General features: G+C 43.9%; 1 protein-coding gene across 6 annotated transcripts in view; it reads left to right on the plus strand.

The window, feature by feature from the left end:
• Positions 1-20,101, plus strand: part of Slc20a2 (solute carrier family 20 member 2) — a 92,086-nt gene extending 71,985 nt beyond the window's left edge. For all 6 annotated transcript variants that reach the window (XM_020179459.2, XM_074054586.1, XM_020179462.2 and 3 more), the window contains exons 6-11: positions 1,316-1,432; positions 5,971-6,174; positions 7,536-8,127; positions 10,299-10,484; positions 11,848-11,932; positions 19,748-20,101. In XM_020179459.2, coding sequence (XP_020035048.1) covers positions 1,316-1,432; positions 5,971-6,174; positions 7,536-8,127; positions 10,299-10,484; positions 11,848-11,932; positions 19,748-19,912 — 1,349 coding nt within the window. In that variant the 3' untranslated portion in view covers positions 19,913-20,101. The remainder of the gene's footprint in view (positions 1-1,315; positions 1,433-5,970; positions 6,175-7,535; positions 8,128-10,298; positions 10,485-11,847; positions 11,933-19,747) is intronic.
• The last annotated feature ends 7,562 nt before the right edge of the window (positions 20,102-27,663 follow it).

Here is a 27,663-nt window from a genome sequence, read left to right on the forward strand (position 1 = left end):
TATATAAAGTAATAAATAGGGTAACTCCTTTAGATGGTAAAAAAAAAAAGTTCTAACAGTTTACAAAATGACATTTCATGAAATATCTTTGAAGTTACAGTGTAAAAATTTATGTACTAAGAAGCGAAGTCCCCTACAGTTTCCCATTTTAACCTGTATCTTTCTGGAACTTTCTTCATGCATTCACACAGGGAATGAGGGATGGTTTCTTTTTGAGCATGCAGTGTGGCTCTTGGGCCTCTCTCCCTTCTCCATGCAGACAGATGTGCCTCGCTTGTGCGCCTGTGTACTACGATTATTTTTACATTTCCGTAGTGACGCATGTCCTGGTTGTTCTGAAATTCTCATCACTATAAATGGTGCTGTAGTAGGCTGTTTTTGTCGATACATCTGTATGCTCACGTGTGCGTGAGAGTTTAAGTGGCACACTTGTGAATGCATCTGAAAGACACCTGTTGTCGCCCCCCCCCCCAGTGACAGAAATTGGACAAAATTCAGAGTGAAGAGCACTGGAAACAAAACAGTGCTGAGGACAAAAGACGTCCCTGAACTCCGTCCACTCCCGCCCTTTTATCAGCTAATGCGTTGCTACCCAGAGTGCATCACTGGGTTTCACTGGACAGTTTCTTCTGCCTTGCAATTCCTTAGGTTGATACTTCACAGAAAAGTTACAGTTGAAGGTCTGTGTCCTTTGAACAAACTTTTTCTCTGAGCTGACTTTAGAAAGTTTTCTGTATGTGATCAGAGATGTATCCATTCAAAGCAGAGCTTCTAACTCCTGAGGGGCCAGAGAGGGGCCATAGGGGAAGGTGCCACGTTCTCACGTCAGTATCCTCTAGCAGGCGGGTGGGGCTGTCTGTCATGTTAGCACAGAGGACAGCTGACTCCTTCTTGGCCACAGTTGTCCGCTCAGCAGTTTAGATACTGACATAATATGTACAGTAAACAACTGTATTGTATTTGGCTGTATTGTTTTGCCAAATTGGTAGCATTTTAATAATTAGTTTACTAACTAATGCAAGCACATATTCACAAGGTATAGTGTTTCTTAACGAATGGCTTTCTACCCCCAGATGTACAGCTTGCCTGCTTTGATTTGCTTTGGTAAAGAGGTTTTTTAATTGGTTTGGTGATGGAGCCCAGGGTTTTGTGCTTGCCAGGCAAGCCCTCTCCTGCTTAGCTATATCCCCAGTCCAAGAATTTATTAAATATAAAATCCAGGTGGTTTTGTTGGTTTTTTACATTGGGGAAACAGAAAGTACGTTGACATGAGGCCTCACCAATAGTAACACTGCTGTTCATTTTTCTTTTCCAGTGCTGGGCCTGGTTCTTCCCATGTGGGCAATAGCTCTCATTTCCTTTGGTGTGGCTCTGCTGTTTGCCCTCTTTGTGTGGCTCTTTGTGTGTCCGTGGATGCGGAAAAAAATAGCAGGTATGTGTTTCTTTTCTCTTCTGAATTTCTGCAGGCTCCTGCTTCCTGAGACTGCCCATGGAACCTCAGGAAAAGGTCCTTACAGTCGGGAGAATGGAACTGTGATCACTCCAGAGCATGCGCTGAGACATGCGCCCTGGCCTCTGGGCCTCAGCTCCTGACTACTGTCTGCTCATACTTTCTCTTGGAACTTGTGACCCACGTGAGCAGCAAAGTCCTTGTCCCCATGGGTACCTGGAAGTAGTGATGCAGTCAGGTTCTACCAGACTGATGGAAAATAGCAATCTAACACCACAAGGAGACAACACTTCACATCCACAGGAGTGGCTAATGGTAAAAAGATGAGCACATCCCAGTAGTGGTACAGAATCCTTTTACAAGTCATAACGACCACTTGGAAATCTGCCTGGCAGATTTAACCAGTGCAGTTACCATAAGACTCACGACTTTCATGCCTAGATTTTTATCCAAGAGAAATGAAAATGTGTGTTCATAAAAAGATTCACATACAAGACCTTTAGCCATAATATCCCCAAACTAGAAGCAACCCAAATGTACATCGGCAGAGGAGTGGGTAGCCAAATGTGGCATATTTATACAGTGGAAGACCACTCAGCACTGAAGAGAGTGCACTTCTGCCAGACACAGCCACATAATGAATTCTGCAGAGATCATGTTAAGCAAAGAAGCCAGATACAGAGGGGGGCATATGCTGTATGATTGAGTCCATGCTTCATAACCTTTCCATAACTCTTCTATAAAAAATGTTAATGGAATTTTCCATAAAATTCAATAACAGAAAGTTGATCTGTAGTGATAGAAACCACTGGTTCTTGGATGAGGTTTGGAGGAGACTGAAAGGGATATATGGAGCTTTTCAGGGACATGGAATGCATCCATCTTCACCACAGAAAGGTGACAGGGTATGTGGATTTGTCAGAGACCACCTACCACTTAACATGAATGGACTTTTATCATATGTAAATCATATCTCAATAAAAACAATTTTTAGAAAGAAAAAAAATACAGTTAGATTGGGGATATGACTTAGTGGTAGAACACTTACTTAGCTCTAGGCCTGGGGTTTGATCCCCAGCACCCCCTCCCGCAAAAAAGGGAAAGAAATGAAGGAAGAAAGAAGGAGCAAGAAACGGAAGGAGAGAGGAAGAAAGGAGGGAGTAAGAATTGCTAATACCAGCAACACAGTTGAATTCCAAGCCTTGAAGTCATGTGCTTTTGTAGGGCTCACCAGAAAAGAAGAGTGAGACATACTTAAATTTGGCCTCAGAATGTGCCTTGTAGTCATGTTTCAATATAGATATATCTGAATTTGAGAAGCCATGTTTCATAAAAGGCCAAAATAAATGAGGAGACATATCATACTCATGAAGTGGAAGACTCAGTTTAGCAAACATGATGATACTTTCCAGATTAATCTGCAGACTTAACATGATGGGGAGAAAACTTCAGGAGGACATTTGATAGCTCTAGATAAGCTGCTTTTAAAATTTCCATAGGAAGCCAAAGGAGCCAGAGAGGCAAAACAATTTTGAAGAAGAATAAAGTTGAAGGTTTCAGACCACCTGACTTCCAGACATAGAGAGATAGATGCACAGATGAATGGAAAGTACTAGAATTCAGAAACACAACCATATAGGTATGGCAAGAGAATTCTCAACAGAGATACAAAGGCAGTTCAGTGGAGAAACTATGGTCTTTTCAACAAAAGGTATGGGGACAATTAGCCAGCATAGGCCAAAACAAGAACCTTTCCTAAATCTTACAGCTTACAAGAATTAACTCAAAATGCATCACAAAGCCAAGTGTAAAATAATAAGACTTTCAGGGGGAAAAAAAAAGGAAAATTTTTTGTGACCTTAGGTTAAGTTTTTAGATATAACACCAAAAACATGGTCCATAGAAGGAGAAACTAGTAATTGTACTTCATCAAAGTTAAAAGCGATTGCTCTCTGAGAAGTATCATAAGAGAAACTTCTTTTAATCAAAATATATTTTAAAAATTCAGAAAACAGATAACTCAGTTAAACATGAGCAAAATATTTGAATACCAGACAAGAATTATGAATGCCAAATAAGCATCGGAGAAATGCAAAGTGAAGTCCCCCCACCTGCCTAGCATTTTAAAAACACCATCCATGCTAGCTGTTAAGTCAGGATGAAGAAGGCCTAGACGTCTCACGTTGCTGATAGGAATGCAGAATGCTATAGGGAATTCAATAGTTCACTTGCCATAAGCGTACTCTCAACCCACTCTTGGGCATTTCCCCAGAGAATTGAAAATTTAAACCCACACAATGTCCCAACCTGGAAACAACCCATGTTACCCATAGGCCACAAGGTGCACTGGACCTCCATGCCTACAGATACTCCTCAGCAGTTAAAAGGAGCCGTCTGTTGGTTCCTGTAGCCATGGGTGAACCTCAGAGACATGGCGCTGAGCTAAAACTTTTCCCACATTGTGGTTTTGTCTGGACTACTTTCTGAGAGGCTGAACTTAGGCCAGAGACCAGATGAGTGAGTTGTGGTCAGGACTGGGCAAGCTGTGCCTGGCAGCGGAGTTGGGGTGATGGGCTCTTCCACGGCCCGACTGTGCCATGAGCCCTCAAATCTGTGCATCTTTGAAAACACAGGCTCACGCAACACACAGACAGTTTACTATGTGTAAATTTAAAAACTAATAATTTTTAAACTTCATATTAATGTACACAACATCGAACTAATTAGCCAAGCCACATTGCTAATGGGTTAGGGTTAAATAAACAAATATTCCTACATTCACACAGACAGCTAGCCTTGGTGAGCCATTCTGATATGTGGCGTTTGTCAGATGTGGGTCCCACAGGAGTGGTGAAGTATACCTAAGTGTTTGATTATTAAACGTTTTTTCTAATAACTGAACCTCAACATCAGGATCTTAAGGTCCTGGCTTTCCAGCTTCAGGCCCTAATGTCGCAGCAGGAAACCGATGTTCCCCGTGCTTGCTTCCCAGCAGATTTTTTTTTTTCTTGTTACTCCTGTATAGGTTGTATATTAATGTGCATTCATTATTCATTATTTTAAATGGAGACTAGTGTTAAGGTTAGGGCCACAGAGCCACCTGCCTACATTTGGACGTTGGCCATGTCTGCCACTTACCCCTATGTAACCTCAGTCTAGTGACTTCATCTCTAGTGCCTCAGTTTACTCATTAGCAGAGGAAATAATAATGCCTTTTTTGTGTGAATGTTAACTTCTGCATAATAATTACTATCATTGTCTTTGCAAATAGATCATCTTTCATCTAGCTCATAAACGGCTTGAAGTCAGAGTTCCTTATGTCCATTTTTTGTGTTCCCTGTAGAATATGACAGAAATTTAGTCCTAAAAAGCCTATCTGTGCTGGGCATGGTGCTGATGCCTGAAATCCCAGCTACTCAGGAGATGGAGGTTGGGAAGACAGTGGTTCGAGGCCAGTCTGGGCAAAAAGTCAGTGAGACCCCCATCACAACAAAACAAGCTGGTGTGACAGAGCACCCCTGTCGTCCTAGCTACTTGGGAGTGCCTGTAGTCCTAGCATTCTTAGGCCAGCCCCAGGCAAAAAGCAAGATCCTACCTGGAAAATAACCTAAAACGAAACATGGTTAGAGGTGTGACTGACTTCAGTGTTAGAGGGCTGCCTAGGAAACACAAGGCCCTGAACTCAAACTCCAGTACCACCCTGCCAAACAAACCTGACTATATACCTGACTAGGTAGCTGTGGATAGGTGGTAGAGGCAGAGATGACATGTGAGTGTCCAAAATTTGCTCAGGGTAATTCTCAAGTAGCAAGGTGAGCAAATTAGCAGCACCGAGTATCAGATTAGATTTAAAAGAATACAATTGAGATGTAAAACAGCTTTTGGAAAAAGCCCCTTGTTTATCATTTTTGTTTTGTTTGTAAGGGACAGTGTCACCGTGTTTGGCCTAAGCTGGTCTCAAACTCCTGCCTGCGCTCAAGCAGTGCTCTGGCGGCAGCCAGTGCCGGGACTGCAGGCACTCACCATTGCCCTGGCTTACTTGTTTCTTCTAAAGTAAAGGCCTTTTTTTTTTTTTCAAGTGAATAGGGTCTTGCTGTTCCTTTTGAGGAAAACAATATTCTTCCTTCATTAGATTTGGTATGATGAAGAAATCTGAGACCAGTAATTTATTGACCAGAAGAAAAAACACACATGCTAGAACATCTTTGAAGAAAAGAGGGATAAGCATTTCAGGGTTTCTGAGGCTAGTTTACAACCATGTGGATGTACAGAAAGTCGACCCCGGGTGAGCTCCAGGTGACCTGTCTAACTTTCCTTTTGCTGCTGTCTACATGCAGTGACTCAGGCCCATCTGCTCCTCAGCAGCTACGTTTTCTTGCAAGAGCTTTCCAAATAATTCACTTCTACTTTATTTTCTTAACATTGTTTTCAAAGTGAGTGCTAAACTATAAAAAGACACATTTCAATATTCATTATTCAATTCTCTTTCAAAATTAACCACATGACTCTCTTTTCTCTAGGCAAATTACAGAAAGAAGCTGCTTTATCCCAAGTGTCTGATGAAAACCTCAGTAAAGTCCAGGAAGTGGAATCCCCAGTCTTCAAGGAGCTCCCAGGTGCCAAGGGCAATGACGACAGCACTGTCCCACTTACCGGGGCTGGTGGGGAGACAGCGGGGACCTCAGAGGGCACGTCTGCAGGGAACCACCCACGGGCCTCCTACGGTAAGGCTCTCATGAGAGCATGGGTTTACATGTGGTGGGGAGACAGTTCCAGTTTTATGTGCGTTTTTGTGGTGTACCGGGGATCCAACCCAGGCCCTGTATGTATGAACGCTGCCACTGAGCCATGCCCCAGCCTGAGACAACCCAGAGGCTACCTCAGTCTCAGGAGACCATTCCACAGCATTGTCACGAAGAGTCTTTCTCTGGGCTGGCAGTTTTCTCTAGGGGTCATTTTAATTTTAACCAAGGCATCCAGGGTCCACATTGATGTGTCTGCACTGTGCTCACTCAGCCACTGAATTGCTGGAGGTTGGTTTGCTCAACTCAGGATCCCTCCCTCATGGGAAGTTGAGGACAGTGAGGGATTGGGGTCCTATCATAGATCCACAGAAACCCCTAGGCACTGCCCTGGGGATGCCTTGCAGTGTCACAACACGTGTGGACAGTGGTGCGTGAGCTCCAGCTCCTGCCCAGACTGTCTAGGTGGCTTGTGCCCCTGCAAGGCAGGGCCTGAGACCTGCTTTTCCATAAGCATGGACTCAGGCTCAGCCTCAAGCAAGCTAACTAGGTTTTTGGTTTGGTGTTTTTTATGGTGGTGGGAATTGAACCCAGGGCCTCATACAGGCTAAGCACATACTCTGCTGTACTACCAGCCCCGCAAGACAAGCAAATTAACTTTGCTCTGCTGATCTGACTGACGCTGCCTTTGACAGTCACAAATGACATTTTTAGAGGCCTGTGACATTCTGTCTCATGTGAATGTAGTTGTCTCGTATGATGTTTTTCTGCAATAAATTCTTCCATTCTTGATGTTTATAAATAAGAAAGAATGTTGTGGCAATTTCAGGGAGATTCCTTTTAGCAGAAATTAAATAACATTTTTTTTGGGGGGGTGGTATTAGGGTTTGAACTCAGGGCTTTGCTCATGCTGTGAGCCATGTCCCCACTCATTTTTGCTCTGGTTAATTTTGAGATAGTCTTGTGTTTATTCCTGGGCTGGCCTGGACCGGGATCCTCCTGTTTGTGCTTCCCACCCAGCTGGAATAGCCGTCATGTGGCACCACATTTTTACTTACCATGTTTTACCCTTTTGTTGTATGTTTTCAAGTTTATTTTTACTTTAACCATATTATATGTTATTTACAGTTAACTTAGAAAATAAAGTTTTAGAAAAAATTGAAATCCCCCATAACCCAGCTTTCCAGAGGTCAGCACCATGAAACAGCTGAGGGTATTTCTTTCTGGGACATGGTTGTGCTGAAATACTGGATGGAGGGTCAGACCTGTCACGTGCGCCTGCTGGGATGGAGCCTGGGCGAGCACCACCCCGGCCCTGATGGGACTTCCCAAATCCTTTTCAGGCAGAGCCCTCTCCATGACGCACAGCTCTGCCAAGTCGCCCGTCTCCAATGGCACGTTCGGCTTCGACGGCCCCGCCAGGAGTGACGGCCACGTGTACCACACCGTGCACAAAGACTCGGGGCTCTACAAAGACTTGTTGCACAAAATCCACGGGGAGCGGGGCGCGGAGGAGAAGCCAGCACCCGACAGCAGCTACCGGCTGCTGCGCAGGAACAACAGCTACACCTGCTACACGGCGGCCATCTGCGGGCTGCCGGTGCACGCCACCTTCCGAGCGGCCGACCCCACCCCGGCCCCCGAGGACAGCGAGAAGCTGGTGGGTGACACGGTGGCCTACTCCAAGAAGAGGCTGCGCTACGACAGCTACTCCAGCTACTGCAACGCGGTGGCCGAGGCTGAGATTGAGGCGGAGGAGGGCGGTGTGGAAATGAAGCTGGCATCCGAGCTGCCTGGGCCCGATCAGCCTCGAGAGGACGCTGCGGAGGAAGAAAAGGAGGAGAAGGACACCGCCGAGGTCCATCTCCTCTTCCACTTCCTGCAAGTCCTCACGGCCTGCTTTGGGTCCTTTGCCCATGGTGGCAACGATGTGAGGTGAGTCTATTCATGTACTCAAGAAATACACATTGGAGCCAGGTGCAGGGGTGCAGGTCTCTAATCCCACTAGGCAGGAGGCTATGGTAGGAGGATCACAATCTGAGGCTGGCCAGGGCAAAAATGTGAGTCTCTATCTGAAAAATAACCAAAAGCTAAAAGGGGTGAGGGCTGGCTCAAGTGGTACACCTGCCCAGAAGGCTTAAGGCCCTAAGTTCAAATCCAGTACTGCTAGCAAAAAGAAAAAGAGGAAGGAAAGGAGGGAAAAAGAAAAAGAATTAAGTATTGTTGGAGGGGGTGGTCTCCTAGGTGCTGGAATATAGCTGTAAACACAAACAGAAATTCCTGCCACTGGGATAAGGGTGGGCAGACAGTATATAAACACACAGGGAAGGTTCTCTTTCTCCTTCTCCTGCTCCCTCTCTGCCTGGCTGAGACAGTCTTCTTATGTAGTCCAGCTGGTCTAGAACTCATGCAGCTCAGGCTTGCATCGAAATCCCCTTCTAGTTGCTGTGACTCTCACCCACACACACCTGTCTGAACTGCTGAACTGAGAGTAGAGCAAAAGAAACCATTAAAGGCCTGTGTGTCAGTGCGCTGCACGGTTGCTGAGGGCAGATGATGATGGCAGGAGAGGACATGAGTGCCTGAGCCAGCCTGACTCACATCCCAGTCCTGCCTCCTGGTAGCAGCAGGACCTTGGCCTTGGTGTCCTTGACAGGAGAAGGGGCATGATTGTGCCAGGTTTGCAGAGTGGCTGTAAGAATGAATGGCTAGTAGTGACCCCATAGTGTGGGCCTGGAAGGTCTGTCCAAAGCTGTGGCTGCAGCAGTAGCAGGGCTGACAGTGGAGGTTGAAAGATATTTGTGGGAAAAAAAGGAAGAAAAAAAGAACTTGTTCACTTTTTGTCATTTTTCAGTACTTTAAAAAGAATTAATAAATCACACATCCATCAGGATGGGTACTATCAAAAAAGTAAAGATAGTGGCACACCTGTAATACCAGCTATGCAGGAGGCTTAGGTAGGAGGATCATGGTCCAAGGCCAGCCCCAGGCAATAACATGAGACCCTACCTTAAAAAAAAACCCAAAAAACTAAGCCAGCACCAGTGGCTTATGCCTCTAATCTTAGCTACTTGGGAGGCTGACATTGGAACAATCATAGTTTCAAGGCCAGCCTTGGGCAAAAAGTCCATGAGACCCCCATCTCAACCATGATGGCAGGCCCCATCCCAACAATGGCTGGCCTGGACAAAAAGCGAGACCCTGTCTCCAAAATTAAAACAAAAAGGGCTGGAGGTATGGCTCAAGCAGTAGAGTGCCTACCTAGCAAGCGTGAGGTCCTGAGTTTATACCTCAGTACTGACAAAAAAAAGAAATGAAAAAAACAGAAATGTTGCAAGGATATGGAGAAGTTGGAACCCTGTGCTCTATTGGTGGGATGTAAAACATGTAGCCATGATGGAAATCAGGAAATCTCAAACATGTAAAAATAGAAGTGTCATTTAATCCAGTAACCCTATATCTGGATACATATCAAACAAATAGAAAGCAGGGTCTCAGAGAAGTTTGTATAACCATGGTGAAATCAGCACTATTTACAATAGCCAAGAGGTGGAAGCAGCTGAAGTGTCCATCCAGAGATGAAGGGTAGGTGTGGTGTATACTTCCAATGGAATTATTATTTGACCTTAAAAAGGAAGGAAGTCCTGTCACATGCTATATTATGGGTTAACCTTGAGGACATCAGGCTAAAGAGGATGCCAGTAACAAAAAGATTCCACTTATGTGAGGGATCTCCAGTCAAAGTCAGAGATCAGAAAGTAGAATGCTGGTTGCCAGTGGCTGAAGGAAGGGGCACAGGGTGGTTCCTGAATGGGTACAGAGTTTCAGATTTGCATCATGAAAAAGTTCTAGAAATCTATTTCACAGCAATGTAGGTAAGCTTAACACTGCTAACTATGGTTAGGATGGCAAATTTTGTAATACACTGTTTACTACAATAAAAATCATTTTTATCACCACTAGATTATGCTGTATATTACATATATATATATATATATTATAGGTGAGCCATAAGTACAGTAAGATTGGCTAATTCCCAAAACAAAGAATCACTGTATATTGTGTATACTGCAATGTGTTTTGTATACCTAATCTTTTTTTTCCAGTAACGCCATTGGTCCCCTGGTGGCCTTGTGGCTGATTTACGAACAAGGTGGAGTAATGCAAGAGGCAGCTACTCCTGTCTGGCTGCTGTTTTATGGAGGAGTTGGAATTTGTGCAGGTCTCTGGGTTTGGGGGAGAAGAGTGATCCAGACCATGGGGAAGGACCTCACTCCCATTACACCATCCAGGTGAGCCAGCGGGTGTGGGTCCAGAGCCAGACATCCATGTGTCTGAGAGCGAACCCTCTGCACCTGTGCTCCCACCCCTCAGCCCCTCCCTCACTACCCCCATCTACAGTGGTCCCCAAGGTAAGCAGCAGGAGGACTGGGAAGGAAGCCAATGCAGAAGCAGAGCAGGAGGGATGGAAAAGGGGCTTGCCGCATCCCTCGTCCACTGCTCCCCTCACCCGGGAACGTTCAGAGAGCAGGTGTGGAGGGCGAGATATGAGCAGCACCTGTGCTTGGGGCCTGCCTCTCCAAAATCCTCTAACCGCCCCCACACTATACTTCTCCAGCGATGCTGCCATCAGAGCCCATCTGCCTCCCTTTTCTGTGCTAGTCAGTTCGCTGTCACTATAACAGAATACCTGAGATAATCAATTTATGAAGAGATAGGGTCTTTTTGTCTCACAGTTTGGGAGTTTCCAGTCTGTGATAGTTTGTCCTCATTCTCTGGGCCTGTAGCAAGGAAGAGCATCATAGCAGGAGTATATGGCACAGGAAAACCACTTACTCATGGCCAGGAAATAAGAGAATGAGAAGAGGCGAGACTTCTATATCCCCTTCAAGGGCATGCCCCCAATAACCTAAAATCCTCCCAGTAGGCCCCAGCTCTCAAAGATCCTACCACCTCCCAATTAGTACCACCTTGGGAACCAAGCCTATAATATTGGCCCTTGATGGACATTCCAGATCCAAAGTATAACACCTGTCTTTCCCCAAAATTCCCCATCCATCCCAGCTCCCACCTGGGGAGCTCCCAGGGGCTACCTAGAACATCCTTGCTATAGCTTGGCCACATGGGGGCATATGCCCTGCTCCCTGGGTTGGGAGAGCCTTTAGGTGTATTAGGGGTTAAATAGCAAACTAAAACCAAAACTTAGAGGAAAAAAACCTAAAATTTGGAACTACCTATTTTAGGAAATCTTTTTTCTCTTTTTAAAATATATTGGCGGTTTCTATTTCCTTTCATTTCCAATTCCCCCACCCCCTAATTCGTTTTAACAAAACATTCTTTTTTAGAGGATTGATTTGAAGAAAAATTAATCATCTGAGAAAAGTTCACTTTTTTGTAGTAAGTACACACTTTTAAAATGCAGACTTTGTTTTTCCTTTGCCCCTTTAGAAATGACTACTTTGTTGTCTTACTACACAACAGGAATTTCTGCCCCAGTTCCTCAGTGTGTGGCTTTTGAAAACCTCAGACCAGTGGCTGGTGCACAGGGCCACCACTGATCCTTGCTGCTAGGCAGAAATGTCATGTTCTGTTGATGTCCCTTTGCAGTCAGCAGAGGTCAGTGCCTGTGACATTGTCTTTCTGTGCTCCCTGCAGTGGCTTCACCATCGAGCTGGCCTCTGCCTTCACTGTGGTGATCGCCTCCAACATTGGGCTTCCAGTCAGCACCACACACTGCAAGGTAGGCCTGCCAGTGAGAGGGTGACCTGTCACTGGCCACCAGGGTCAGTCCAGTTCAGCAAGCCCTCTGTGTAGGGTTTCTGGGTCTGCCAGAGCACTTCTGGGCATGGATGTGGACCTCCCTCTAGCTGTCCTTCCCAGTCTCTCCTGCTCCACAGTGTCACGCTTTCTGTTTACATGCTGGCATACCCTGGTGCCTCCCACTCCCCCATGGTGCTGGGACTCAGCAATGGAGATAAAAGCAGGAGTAAGTAGAAGTGGCGGGTGTGCCAGTTTCAGTCACCGCATCGCCTTAAGAGTAGACCGCAGAGGAGGAGCGACTCCCAGCCTGCCAGGTGCTCCAAAACCCAGGGCTGGGCGAGGGGACATCTGAAGATGGACAAGGAGGAAATGGGCTCCGTGAGCTCCAGGGGGCTATGTGAGACCAGCTAGGGGACCCGGCCCCTGAACCCAGTTCCTTAGTCTGGTCTCCTGGTATCTGCAGACAACTCACAAATATCCCTCTGGACCTCCTGTATACAAAACCTTAGCAACCTCAACAGAGCAATTCTTCATCCTTTTACTCAAGGATGGTGTGCTCTGGCCATTCTGCATGTTCCCCTTGGCTCCACTTCACGTGAGTTCACTAACATGCGGAGTGTGGAGGAAGTATACAGTTGTAAATCTATTCTTCTCCAAGGAAAAGGCTTTTTAACTTTTCTGTAGGCATAAATAGTCTTCTGTGCTTCTTTCAAGTAAATATGGCATCTTTGTAATGAATAACTGCACTTTAGCAAGCCTAACAGGCAAACTCTCACACTGGTTGAAGGATCTCTTGAAAACACCAGTACTGGTTTGGTTTTTCTATGTGGTTGTTAACTGCCTTGCCTGTTGGGGTTGTAGTCTACTCCATGCTGGGGTGTGAAGTGTTATGACGGACAATAATGATTTTGCTGATAACACAATAAGCCAACTCTAGAGTAGAACTTCTAGGGCTCTGGAGAGGGGACAAGAGGGTCATAGGATGAATATCAAAGTGTATTATGAAAATGTCACAGTGAAACCCATCATTCTGTACAATTAAATATGCTAATAAAAGCTAAACCCTTAGCCTTTATCTTTGTGTGTGTGTGTGTGTGTGTGTGTGTGTGTGTGTGTGTGTGTGTGTGTGTGTGTATGTGGTGCTCGGCCTTTGTCATGCAAGGCAAGAGCTCTGTCACTGACCTGCATCCCCAGCCCTAGTTTTGTCTTTAAATGTCATTTCCCCAGTATTTATATTCACACTATATATACTATACTATATATATATTCACGTTGCTGAGGATTTATTGTTCAGAACACTAGAATAAAACGTGCATGTCATGTTGCCCTAAAGTATCTGTGCAAATCATTTCAGTGTTGTTTCCTGAGGGTGATGATAGGTAGTATTAGGACAGCTTGTTGACACTTGAAACAAGTCTCCTTCACGTGGAATCTCGGTAGGATGTCTCTGTGAAATAGACCAGACAGAACTCAACTTGGACTGTAGTCAGGTGTTCTAGGCCATTGATCATGGACTTCTGAACAAATGCAGCACTGTCACTGCAAGAGGCACAGTCATTCCTGGCTCTGAGAATGCATAGCGCAGTGGGAGAGCAGATAACTCATCAAAATCCAAATGACAGACGTGACCTCAAGAAGGTGGCCATAGCAGCCCTGGCCTTTAACACACATAAGGTCCCTAAATGGCAAGCGTGGGATGATATCTGAGCAGTGTGGGATGTGTCACGAATGGGGCCTGTGTGAGTGAAACTGGGAATGTGCTGCTGCACATAAAATCACAGCTGAATCGCATCACGCTCCCAGGAGTGACAGTCCTCTGTCTGTCTAAGCCTCTTACTGACCACTCCTCAGAAGGTGAGCAGAAGAGAGAAACTGGAACAAAAAAAGATGGAAGCTATTGTTGAGAATGAGCTTTTGGATTTATGTGGGTGGATTTATTCCTTCATTCTTCCATAGCTAAGTGTACAGTTTGAATGTTCTCATGCCCTATTCAAAATACTTAGTGATACAGATGGCTAGCTGAACGTATAACTTGGAGAAGAATAAGTAGGAAAACCAAACCTTCACATAGGGGATGGTCTGTGACCATGTGTCTTGCTCTCTACAGCCATTTCCATTTTGGTATTTCACATCAGGGGCTCAGTTTATCAGATATTTTCCTGAAGTGATACCTCTAATTAAGGTCAAACTCCTTCATTAAAGAAACAGAGACTACTCTTGAAAGTGAAGGTAGCTTCACACGTGTGATTCAGCACTGTGTAAATTGTTCTTCGCCTCTGTAACCTTAACCCACTTTGGTCTTTATTTTTGTTTTAGTTTTTTTTGGTGGTACTGGGGTTTGAGCTCAGGGCCCACACTTGGTAGATAGGCATTCTACCACTTGAGCCACTCTGCCAGCCCTTTTTCTTGTGATGGGTTTTTCTGAGATGGGGTCTTGCAAACTGTTCATTTGGGCTGGCTTCAAACTGCAGTCCTTTTCATCCGTGCCTCCTGAGTAGCTAGGATTACAGGTGTGAGCCACTGGTGCCTGCCCTCCGCCCCTGCCCTTTGGTCATTAGCCCTAACCTACAGCACACCGTGCTCACGGCTGAACACAGACGCTCAGCTTTCGAGCTGTTTAACAGGAGTTTGGTTGCAGTTTCTTGCTGGGCTGGGTTGAGAGTATTCTTTCTCGTGAGTTATACATATTGTCATCTCTGTGGGTGACAGATGATTTTAACCAGCCTGTGGATTTGGACTAGCATATAGGAAACACTACTGATTTTTACATTTGCATTATAACTTCTAATTTAATTCTAACTCTTGCACTTTGGTTCCCCTTACTGCTTAATAATTCTGTTACTTCTTTTTACCTGGTGATAGGCTTAAGCTGGAACCACAGTCAGCCTATTATTTTGTTGGTTTGCTGTGGATTTTTGAGACAGGCTCTTACTGTGTAGCCCAGGCTGGTCTCAAGCTTACGATTCTCCTGCATCAGCCTCCTGAGTGCTGGGGTTACAGGCGTGCACCACTACACCTGGCAGAACCACAATGAGTTTATTAAAAGGAAATTAAAACACAGCAAAGAATTTCATTTTATATCAACAAAAGAGACTTTTCATGAGGCAAATAATATCTAACAACTAAATAGTAGAACTCAAAAATAAGCCTGTGCAATTTATGAACAATGAAGTGGAGAAAAAAGTACTAATAAGAAATTTGAAAAATACCTCAAGAGCAGTATAATTAATAAATACAGATCAATTTTTTGCCTACTGATTACCTTCTTGGCAAATGTTATGAAAAATTTGTAAAAATTGTAAATTCAGAAGGCTATAAGAAAAGTGTGTAAAAATTTAGAAGTAGGAATTATGTTAACCACACCTCTAATTACAGGGAAGGTAAGCTGGAAATTAACTAAAATGTTGAAGGAAGAATATATTTCCTTCGATATTTTTTAGTGCTCTTTTAACTAACAGTTGAGTCAAGAAGTTTTAAAAAGTACTGTGACAGTTTTCTTGGAAAATAATAAAAACAGTATGCATGTGTGTGCTCCTATATGCACGCACACGTGTCTGTGAGTACACACAGCAAACCTTATAGTAACTACATTTATGCTAGAGTGAAATTTTCATATTTTTAAGTGGTTTAATCAAAGAGAATAAAATATTCACATTGAGATTTTACAAAAAGTCTAGAACAGTAAAAATCATGAGGAAATCATAAGAAAGACAAGAAGTCTAAAAAACTAAATAAGTTTAAAAACACAAGTAGTGAAGAAGGGCTAGGCTTGGTGGTGCATGCCTGTAATTTCAGCTGCATGGAAGGCGAAGGCAGGAGGATCATGGGTCAGGGCCACCCCTGGCAAAAAGCTAGTGAGCTCCCCTCTCACAGACAAGCCAGGCAGCAGTGGTCTGTGCCGTGGGAGGCACAGGTGGGAGGATGGTAGTCCAGGCAGACACAGGCAAGCACCGTATCTGGAAAATAAGTAGAGCAAGAAGGGCTGGAGGCATGGCTCACTGCAAGCATGAGTTCAAACCCAGTACCACTAAAAAACAGAAGAAAAGATGAGAGGAAAGTGGTTTCTAACAAAATATTACCAAATCACATCAAGAAAAAGAAGAGAGAGGAATTAGGTTAGAAAGGAAAAAGACATTGTAAGAACACACATGGAAGAGGTTTTGTTTTGTTGAGATGAGATCTCACAAGGCTGTTCACACAGCCTCGAGCTCTTGGACTCAAGTGGTTCCCTGTCCCAGCCTCAATAGCTGGGACTATCGTGCACCACTGGGCCTGGCTTAGAGACATTATTTTTTATTATAAAAGAAACCACACAAGTCAGGCATGGTGGTACACGTCTGTAATCCCAGCACTCAGAAGGCCAAGGCAGGAGGATGATGAGTTGGAGGACAGCCTGGGCTATGCAATGAGACCTTGTCTCAAAACAAATGTATAAAAAAAAAAAAAAAAAAAAAAAAACACAGCTATATATGAAAGATTTGAAAACCTCTGTGATGTGAATTTTCTGCAAATACTGACACAGGAGGTAGGAAAAAAGTGGAAAGCCAGAGCAATACAGGAAACTAACAGTGTTCTCCAAAAGGAATTATTCTCACTCAAAAACAACAGACAGGCAAGAGCAAGGGGTGCTTCTGTCCCCTATTCTAAATTATTGCTTAACTCTCACTTAAAAAAAAAAAGAAATTTTCACATTATACATGCCTTTCCACAAAACAAAATTGAGAATTCTCTAATTCATTCTGTGGAGCCTGGACTGACTCGCCCTAGCACAGCACTAAGGACCATCTCCCCCAGTGAACAGGGTGAAACTCAAGGATGCGGCAGAGCCTAACGATCCTGCTGGCTGAACTCTGAGCCTGTTCATGGGCTCAGCCAGGATGTGCTGAAGGACCCAGAAGGGTGTGTGGACCTCTTCTGTGCAGTGCCTGACTTAGCAGTCCATTCAGAACAAAAACGATCATCGGAGAGACCCATGCCGAAAAGACACAGGATAATATTCAGTGGTTTTAAAACCACTACTAGAGTAAAACAGGCCCAAGTCCAAGGCAAATATACAAAAATCTAGACCCCGCTTGTCAGCAGTGGCCAGTTAGACAATGTAATGGAAAAAACGCTCCATAATTGCAGTTTAAAAAAAATTATTTTGGACTAATCCTAGTAGGACATGTGATGTGAAGAAGGCCAGATGTGTGCTGAGAGCTATGAAAGGAAACCTGAATATGGGACATGCTACGAACAGGAAGGCTAGGTTTTGTAAAGATACCAGTTCTCCCCACACACAGTCACAGTAGAGTTTTTCTTGGAACTTTACAAGATGAGATTATTTTGGTACAAAAATTATCAAGAATATAAAATGAGCTGGGTGCAGTGGTACATGTTATCATCTCAGCTACTCAGGAGACAGAGATCTAGAGGATTGCAGTTTGAGGCCAGCCCAGATGAAAATGTTAGACCCCATCTTAACAAAAAGCCTTTAATTTCAGCTGTGTGGGAGACATCAGGTGGAAGGATTGCAATCTGAGGCCAGCCTGGGCAAAAAAGCATCGTATCAAATCTGAAAAATAAAGCCAAAAAAAGGGTTGGGGTGTGGCTCAAGTGGTAGAGCAAATGCGAGGCCCTGGGTTCAAATTCCAGCAAATAAAATGATACTTGGGAGGCCAAGGCAGGAGGATTGTTACATTTGAGGCCAGCCTGGGCAAAGTTAGTGAGCCCATATCTCCAAAGCAAAATACAAAACAAAAAGGCATAGCTCAAGTGGTAGAGCACTTGCCTAGCAAGTATGAGGCCCTGAGTTCAAACCCTAGGACCAAGAAAAGAGAAAAGTGACGAGCAGGGACTAATGCTACCTGATATGTATGGCACTTTGCAGGAGGGTTGCAGGCATGGCTCAAGTGGTAGAGCGCCTGCCTAGTAGCTGCAGTGGGGCAAGGCCTCCTCTTCCCTTTCCTCCTCGTATGTTTGTTTTTATATTTATCTCTCCTGGTGGGGGTGGTGGCACAGCAATGTGACTGTAACTAATGTCATTAAATTGATGCTTACAAATATTTAAAATGGTAAATTTGAGTTCACGTGTATTTTATAAATTTTTAAAAAGTAGATACTTGTATGAGAACAGGGTAGACAGCCAAGAGATAGAATCTGTCATATATGAGCATATATTTTGAGGAAAGGAAAATTTAACCAGAAAATGACATTGGATACCTGGCTATCAATCTAGAAAAACAAAATTAGAAACACAACTCCCAGAGACATACACATAAATCTGGTGGCTTAAATTTAAAATATTCTTAACTTTTAAATAAAATAGAATTTTATTTTTAAATTTTTATAATAAAAAATAGAATTAGATGAATATCAAATATTTAAGGTAAGCATAAATCACAGCAGAAGGAGAAAGAGGCTTGATAAAAAGAAAGATGTTGTAATGATATTAAAATGTGTCTACAGATTGCAACAGAGTGTTAAGAATTGGTGAATTTGGGTCGAGTACGTACGGGAGTTTACACTTCAAATTACTTCAAAATATATTTCAAATGTTCCATTTTAAAAATTAATAACCTATTTCAGAGAATATTATTTTGAAAGCCTAAGTGTAAGCTATGAATTATGTATGTCTAAATGTGTTATACACATATTAGCCATGGAACTTGTCATAATAGGGGAAGATTAGAAACAAATTCAAACCAGGTAAGTGAAGGCACATCCACCCTAATCTCCCATTTCACATGACCTTATAAAGACTTGTTATTTAAAAAAAAAAAACAAAAAGAAAAAAAGTGTTACACAAAAAGAAGAGCTAGAGAGCCTGGGTCCTGGGCACTTGCTTCAAGCAGCGTAGAACAGCTGCAAGACTGCCACACGGGAGCCTAGACAACAGGAAGCCTTAAGGCCAGAAGCTGACACGTGTTGGTTTGACTTCTTTTGAGGCCCAACAGATCCTCCTCAGGCCTCATGCAGAAGAAAAATCTTTATTTTCTAGCATGTTCTAGGAACTGCCAGACAGGATTATGGTATTCACAGTATACTGACTGTGGGCAAAGAATTTGAGTAAAACTCGTCATTGTGATGACCCCTCACAGGGTTTAGCTGTTACGCTGGAAATGAACCAAAATTGCTGGTTAATCCCGTTTGGCTGATCGGCGTCAAAGTAACTGCCCTGAAGCACGCTGCAGTGTTTTAGTGGTCCCGTGTGCATAGCTAGCCCTCTGATGCTTCAGGTCACCCTTTGTATTGGGATCTCCATGGTCACTGCTGAGTGTCTAGAGATCAATAGAAAAGAGCGTCTTTGTAAGGAAGCTCTTCAAAATCCTCCTCGCGTGTGCCCCAGGGCACCATGGAAACCTCCTTTGAGCCCAGCCAGTCCCCGTGTGATGTGTGAGCCGCGTGAGACGTTGTGGGCATTGTACCTAAAGTGATGTCTCTTTTCCTTTTGAAAATTTCAACAAATCACAAGTGAACTGCAAGTGTTTAGAAAAGTACTGGACTCCATGTTCATATTCTGATTTTCATGTATCTGTAATTGTCATTTTATGGGTTGTGATTTACACAGTAGATCCAGTAACACGTATTTATGCAGAGTGTATGTAAAAAAAGTGCGGCACAAGTATATGTATAGAAAAAAATAATCCTAAAGCCGTTCTACCTAAAATCAACTTTTTTTCCTAGAGGAAATAATTGGCAACTTTATAGTGTGGCTTATTTCTGTACTTAGCTCATTTACATCAGTTGAATAGACTTTGCATTCCTCAAAATCCACGGACCTCACTTTCACTTGAAAATGTCTGTGTTTCTCCAGGTCGGTTCAGTGGTGGCCGTGGGCTGGATCCGCTCCCGGAAGGCTGTGGACTGGCGCCTCTTCCGGAACATCTTTGTGGCCTGGTTTGTGACTGTCCCTGTGGCCGGGTTGTTCAGTGCTGCTATCATGGCTCTTCTTATGTATGGGATCCTTCCATACGTGTGATTTGTTTTCTTCCCACCAGTAAACAAGGGATAGTGAGTGTGTGGGAGGCATGTGCCCTGGCATCTCCTCTCCCTTTTCTCTTACACACAGACAGACACACAGACACACACACACAGACACGCACATGCACACATGCTCTCTCCCACCCAGCCCTGCCCAGCCCTCTCAGAAGGTTCCATGCCACACTGCTCACTCAGGCTGCAAAGGTTCATCTTCCAGAGCTCACTTAACTACTGTACATAGTAGTGTGCATTAAAGTGGTGTCGTGCCGATATGATGTGGTGCAGTTACTTATATATTAAATGCATATTGTATACATAGAAATGGTAGCATTACTTCAAACATACTCAAAACGGGAGTGGAGACTATTGCCTAGGATTCAGTGTCAATAAATCTTGTACATAATGATTTCAGTGGCAAATGTTAAAAACTTTTAAAAGGAAAGTGTAGATTGGAAAATCACTTTTTCCAAACAGTATTTTCCCCTTTTAATATACTGTAAGATAAAGGATACAAGACACAAACTTGGTTGGGTGTGCACAGGCCTGTGTGTGACTGCACAATGCTGGGACAGGAGTTCACAACTGCTCTCACTGAAGAATCTGTTCATGTACTACGTATGGACTATTGTATAATATATCACCGTTGCTTTGTAAATACTTAAAACTGTTATTTTTTTAATGGTGTGCTTCCCGTATGCCTTTTTGATCCGAGACTTTTGGAAAGTACCAAAGAAGCAGGGGATAGTTACAGTGTTACGTGCTCACGTTGCCTGTCTCCCCTTCTCACTGATCACTACCGTCAGCCTGCAGTGTGGCAGAGCAGCCATGCTGTAACCCGCCAAGAGCAGCGTGTGTGGTTGAGGCACCAGCCACCCATCATGTACATGTCCCCCACCAGCAGCACCACTGTTGCCACTCCCCAGATCCTGGTCAGCCATCTGGTGGCTTTTTGTTGTCACCAGTGTGGAGCATGAACAGGCCTAAGGATGTACAACCGAGCACTACACATCAAGTCCGGTTTAGCTTCCATCCCTGTGCGCCCCTGCAGCCTGAAAAGCTGAGTCTTGTCTCAACCATGAAAGCCAGTGAGGCTTTTTGTGAGCTTTGACAGTCTAGAAATTCGGGTGCTGAGGGAAGCAAATAGGGGAACACTCTGGGTTTGAGGAACTCCTTGAGGCCTTTACTAAGCGGAACATCCGGGGCTCTCAGAGCCACTGGGTTCTCTTCGCTTGCTAGCAGAAGGGAAGAAGTATGGCTAATGTGAGAGCCTGAAACTATGGAAATGCTGCTAACATTTTTATATTGATAAACATTTTCTTGGTACTTCATTGTGATTTTTCATTAATCAACCATGTTAAATTTATAATAAAAAGTACCCCTCAAAAGTGTGCCTCTAAAGTCTTTTTCTAAAGTATCTACAAAATGTTTTCCTTTCAGAGTTTCCACAAAAGTAAAAGTTATGTTATTTGGCCATTTTTATCGGGTTCTTCCCTCTATATTTTACTACCCTCCCATGTTTGTGTAGAAGACACACATGAAGTAGAAAAGGACAGAGTGGCCCCCACACCCCAGTATTCAGAAATGCCCACTGTAAACACAGTCCTCTGACCAGAGGGTCTGTCCCCGGACCAGGACTGTTGTGAAAGGATAGATCTGGACCAGCTTGGCTCTTAAACTTAGGCAGATTGAGAGCCCAGGACCCAGCAGGGAAGTTCAGATCCTGTCTCCTGTCCTCGAGCCCAGAAGCGTCAGAGGAACCTCTGGTGCTTGCAGCTCTGTTTGGAATCCACCTTCTTCCCAGGAGCTGGGAAGGTAACAGATGAGGAACATGGGTCTCAGGTAAAGAGTCCACCTCTGATGTTTAAAACTGCCTCGTGCCTTTCATGTTCCCGCTTTTGATAGATTCAACAAAAAGTTGTCTTCTCCCAAGTTTATTTGCAAGAACGATAACAGCACAACACAGCACAAGTCAACACTGTGAGGACCAAACAGCCCCATCCTGGGAGAAGGGTCTCCTCTGAGGCCTGGCCCAGCCAAGCTGGGCAGTCCCAGGTAGGGCAAAGGTCCCAGGGTGGGGAGATAAATGCTGCATTTATCTGACAGGCAGAGCTGGCTACCTGGCTGCTGAATCCCAGAAGGAACAATTCCACTCCAAATGTACATGAAGCATTTGTTTCCTTTGCTTCCCTGCACATGAAGCATTTATTCACTACCTCAGTTGTCTTTGTTTTGTTTTCTGAGGCAGAGGCTTGCTGTATTGCACAAGCTGATCTTCAACTAGTGCTTAAGCAATTTTCCTGCCTCAGCCTCCTGAATAGCTGGGACTCCAGGTGTGCACCACCACCTCCAGCTTCACTACCTCAACTTCTTATGGACAGTTCCACTCAGGAAGGCTGCTCTGACAGCATTAAACTGGGTGATAAAAAATAGGAAATAAGCCAATTAGCTGAGTAAGACAAAATAGCTACTAAAAGGAACTGGAGAAGGGTTATTTGCCTACCTGATTAGGGGGAAAAAAAAAAAAACGGTGAGATTTAAAGAATATGGATAAGTGGGAAATGTAGCCCTGGTCTTGAACCAATTAGTTGTCACCTTCTGAAATATATTTTAGTTTTTATTATTGAAAGAACAACCAACCCTGCAGCTACTACTAGAAAGTGAGGCGGGGGGGCGGGGAGGGGGAATTGCCTTTTCCTCCATCACCCCTCTGCCATAAGGGAAATTTTAATTTCCCTTATTTTAGTTGGTCTTCAGAAACACCTGGAACTGGCCAGGCAGTTCCTGAAAAAAGTTGGGGTAGCCAACTGGTAACAGGACAGGGCAGTCCCAGGCTTCCTGGTCCTATCTCAGTCTCTTCCTATACAGTGGCTGTCAGCCTCTGTCCTCAATTGCAGTCTCATAAAAAGGAGGTTTATGCAAGAGGGTAAACTATGTAAACCATGGACCTCTGTCATTAATACTGCACTAACACTGGCTCATCCCATGTAACAAAAATACCACATCAGAGCATTCCACTGATAACAGACTGAGGCAAGGGGTGGAGGGAGGTTAACAATTGTATATATCCAGGAACTCTGTACTATCTGCTCAATTTTATGTAAACCTAAAGCTGCTCAAAAAAAATCCAAGTTTTTTTTTTTAATACACCTCTATAACCAATAAAAACAAATTTAACTCAGAAACAGTCTTCAGTAAACCTAGGAAGAAGATTCACAGAAGGAACACTGATAGCCGATTGAGAACTTGGGAAAAGTCTAGAAATAAAGGGAGAGAGCATTAGTCTGCCTGTTTCTACAAAGGACACATGAGGAATTAAAAATGATCTTAGGTAACCAGCAGTTCTCCATGTACGAGATCAAAACTACTGAAATAGCAAAAAGGATTTTGGACAGTAGGATGGAAACTTTTCTTGCCTTTTTCCAGATTTGCCATTTAGAGGTGAAACCAAATCTTGCATTTAGAGATTCTAAACTGTGAGTGGGAAGGGAAGGGGAAAGGAGGTCAAATGGAAGAAGGACTGAATGACCTCAAGGGCAGACAGCACAAAGTAACTGTGCTGTGGTCTTTGGTTGGCAGCAACCACAGCAGTACCTAGTGGGGTCAAGTTCAGTTCCAATTATGACTATCTTCAGACCCTTTTAAATTGCAGCAGGGAAATCACCTCACAAAATGTTCATTTTGTCATAATCCAGAGTTCCAAGAAATGCTCAAAAGTGCTAGGAATTATCTGTGCTGCTTTTATGGTTAAGGAACTATGATCACTTTCAGAAAACCTCTGTACTAGGAAGCTAAGCTAGGCCCCCCACCTGATGACTCATTTTCTTTCACTGGCGAACATTCAGAGTGCCTACTTTGCCAAGCACTGGCCAGCCACTGGAGATGGGAGTCAACAATCCAGGCCCCAGAATCCAGACATAGAAAGGATATGACAGAACACTGCCATCCTAAGGCTACTTCTGTGGAAAGCAGGAGCCCTGGGGAAAGGCTGACAAGTGGCCTGGGGAGGACAGGGAAGTTTTCAGAGCAAAGGTGGGAAAGGCGCATGGAGGGCAGGCATTCAGTTTTGTAGCCTTTGGATGCTTATGGAATGTTCCAGGAGGGATTCTGCCAGGCAGTTTGAAATAAAGTCCAGGGCTCAGGACGCAGTTCTCAGATGGAGACAGCTTCGGGAAGACCTGTCCAGGAGCCAGATGGGAGCAATCATGACCAAAAACAGAGTAGAGTGATGTGTGAGACTCACCAGGAAAACGTGTCAAAGCGCACACTCCCCTCGATGCAGCACCTTTAAGACTGGGACATAGGACATAGATGGACAAGCCAAATCTCTGTAGCAAGATGGTAGGGGCCAACTCCAGCTTCAGAGCGTACACAACAATGGACACTGTCCTGTTCATGTGTCTGAACTACACTTGGCAACCACTCCCATCTCTACACCTTATTTCATTTCACCACACAAGTGTGTACTGGACTAGTCTTTTAGGAGGAATGAACTAGGCCTGCTGGAGTGAGTTCCTCTCAGGAGAGTGGTGCCACCCAGCCCGGGAGGGGAGGCTTGGCTGAGCCCAACACTTGTTTATGACTCTCCCCCTAACCTAGTGCATCCACCTGCCTTTATCAATGGCAAAGATGTTTTTGGCCTCCATCCACAGTTCCCCTTCCCCTAATTGATAATTTGCAATACCACAGTGAGGAAGAACAAGGCTTTCTGCTCCTGGGCTTACCCTCATTACATGCCTTCTGCTTCCTAAGCATATCAGCTTCTGTGAGCAAAGGCAGATACAATGTGCCAAAGCTCCTCACACAGATACAGTCTAGAACCAGGACACACCATTAGAGAAGGCAAGGCCAGAACCTGAACGCCAACATCTAAGTGAGACCAAAAGGGAGTTCTTCCCCTTACAGAACCAGCAGAACGTGCACACTCAAGAGGCTGCAGTTTTAACTGAAGGATGGTCTGCCACATAGAAAACAGAGCTGTCCTCACACACATGCAGATGACGACACTTGAGCAACTCAGAAATAGAAAACAGAGCTGTCCTCACACACATGCAGATGACGACACTTGAGCAACTCAGAAATGGCTCCAGCTCTTTCTTAGCTTCCTATCCAAGGTTCTAGAACCTGAGGTTCATTCAGCCAAGCAGTAGTGAGCTTCCAAGAACATTTAGTGCCCAAATGAACTTTGAGACATTTGTCATCTTTCTCTGTCCCTTTGGCAGATACTTGGAATGTGGTAATGGATGAGCAATGGACTATGATGCCTTCCTGGTCACTTGCAGATGCAATTAGTATTTATATTGTCATGTGTTAACTTTATCCCCTATGACAAAATAAAAAAACTCTTTTAAAAACCTTATGTTTATTAGTTGCTCATGAAAAGTACCACCAATACATTTATCTAACTCTCCAAGAGTAGCAAGTAGGAGGAAGTGGTGTTTTCTGCCTTCACCAATGCCATGCAACCTTGTCCCTTCAGACAGCTGGAACTCACCGTTGGTTAGACCTGCTGCCTGCTGTGCTGCCACAGGGCCTCTGCCTTTTAAACAACTCAGACGAGGTTTTTTTTCCTAATTATAGAAATAATAAATTCACTTTAGAAAACTGGAAAGTAAAAACATAATGAATATTAACATTCTGGAACAGTTTTCCCCCATATTTGCATATACATTTTTTTAAAATAGAGATTTTCTTTACCTTGCTTTTCCTATTTAACTTTATACTGAGCATTTCAGAAACATGACTTGCGATGGCTGAATACTACTTCATTTATTTAACCACGGTCCTACTGATGCACATTTCATTATTGACGTTTCACTGTTACAAAGAACAATGTAGCAAGAAACTGCACATAAATCTGCACATCTTGATTTCCTCAGGGTAAATTCCTGAGAAGTGGAGGCACTGAGTCAAACAGCCTATTTGATGTTAAAGACACACACAGTAGAAAGTCAGCTTTCTGCTCCCAAGTGCCAAGCTTACAGCTGTGAAGAAAGCCAAAATAAGTCATCTTGAGGATAAGACTCAAAAGCCCAGACTGAGGGTCCTAGCAGTGTCCTGAATGATCAACTTAAAACATGAAGTGCAATGAATGCACTGCATGGGAGTTACACAGCTACACCAGGAAGGTGGAGGGGAGAGGAGAAGCATGGAGAGAGAGCTGGGGTGGGGCAGGTGGGGTTGTGGAGTAGCATCCGTGAGTAGTGTGGGCCTTTCTCGCAGGCAGAAGGGAGTCATGAGAAGCCGCAAGAAGCATTCTGCACTGGCATACTTCTCATGCTTTCCTTTCTGGACTACCAGGTTGATTCTTGCAGTTACTGTTGTGAGTAGTAGTTTATTTTGTGTAAAGTGGCCAGCATAGTGCCTGTACATAAGCTCATTTGCTTTCCTTTCTACCACAACTCACTGGTTCCCTCAGTGACAAGGGAACTCAGCACATGCTCAGCTAGCCACAACCCAATAAAGTCACTGAATAAAGGCTGGTCTTAAACTACTTACGTTTAATTTGGATTCCCGTATCAACACACGAAATTTGGCTCTGTGGGTCTGCTACATCAATTAAATCACTTAAACAGCATAAGGGAAAAATAAAAACATAGCAATCCCCTTCTCATCTAATTTAGGTCATAAACACACCCAGCCTCAACAGACAAATAACTAAAAACTTCCCCCAGCCCCATAATCTCTATCCTTACCCACACTGGACTGAACAGAGCTGCCCTGTAGGACAGTCCTTGCACACAGAGCAGCTGGCTTCCAGCTAGCAGGGCTCATTCCTCCACCCCACACTGTGCTCAAAGTCCAGTGTGCAGCAAGGCATCCCACCTGAGCATCCCATCCATACATTGCATTTGCAGGACTCTCCAGTAAAACAAAGGGTTAAATAGTCTGGGTGTTAACAAAACAGAACTAGTTTATGGTTTACCCCTTTTCCTGTTTTATGTTATCTCCCACAAACACAATACTAGAGATAGAACAAAATTATATCATGTTATTGGGATCACAGATACTTTCCAACATCACTGATTCAAGTTATTACCCTGTTACCCACAATTTAGGTAAAGGATATTGTCTAGTAAAGTTAAAACATGCTTTGGTGGTTGTAAGGGAATTGATGGAACACTGGAATTTTCCAAAAAGCAAATGTTTTAAAGACAACCCAATTGGAAGCAGCAAGAAGTCTGAATAGATGAATCAGAACTATGAATGGTTGGTAAACATGAAAACAAAATGCAAATTAAAACAATATACAACTTTTTGCCTCTAAAAGTGATAAAAATTTGAGTCTGTTAATAGTATTATTGAAGTAAGGAAATGTACATTCAAACAGCTTTGATAGAAGTACATATACAGATACACACAATTTTTAAGGGCAAGTTTGTACTACCTGTCAAATGTATATGCCCTACAACTCAGTAATCTCACTTGTAGAAGTCTATCACACAGAATTACACTGTCCAATACAACAGCCACTAGCTACATGTGGCTATTTAACTAAGCAAAATCAAGGAGCCCATGATGCACTTTGAGCGCTCATGAGCCACATGTGCCTCGTGCCTGCCATACACTGAGGGTGGCTGTGGATCACTCACCATCCAGAAGACTCTATGGAAACACCCAGAGCAACGAATGGTACTTAGTGCTACACTGGTTTTGAAGCACAAAAGGGAAATATAGTTCAATTACGTCATGCTTACACTGAAGCACGCAAATAAAAAGTATGAGACAAACATATGAAAGTCTGGTAACACT

The sequence above is a fragment of the Castor canadensis genome, chromosome 14, assembly GCF_047511655.1.
Source record: "Castor canadensis chromosome 14, mCasCan1.hap1v2, whole genome shotgun sequence".
In the NCBI taxonomy this organism is placed as follows: domain Eukaryota; kingdom Metazoa; phylum Chordata; class Mammalia; order Rodentia; family Castoridae; genus Castor; species Castor canadensis.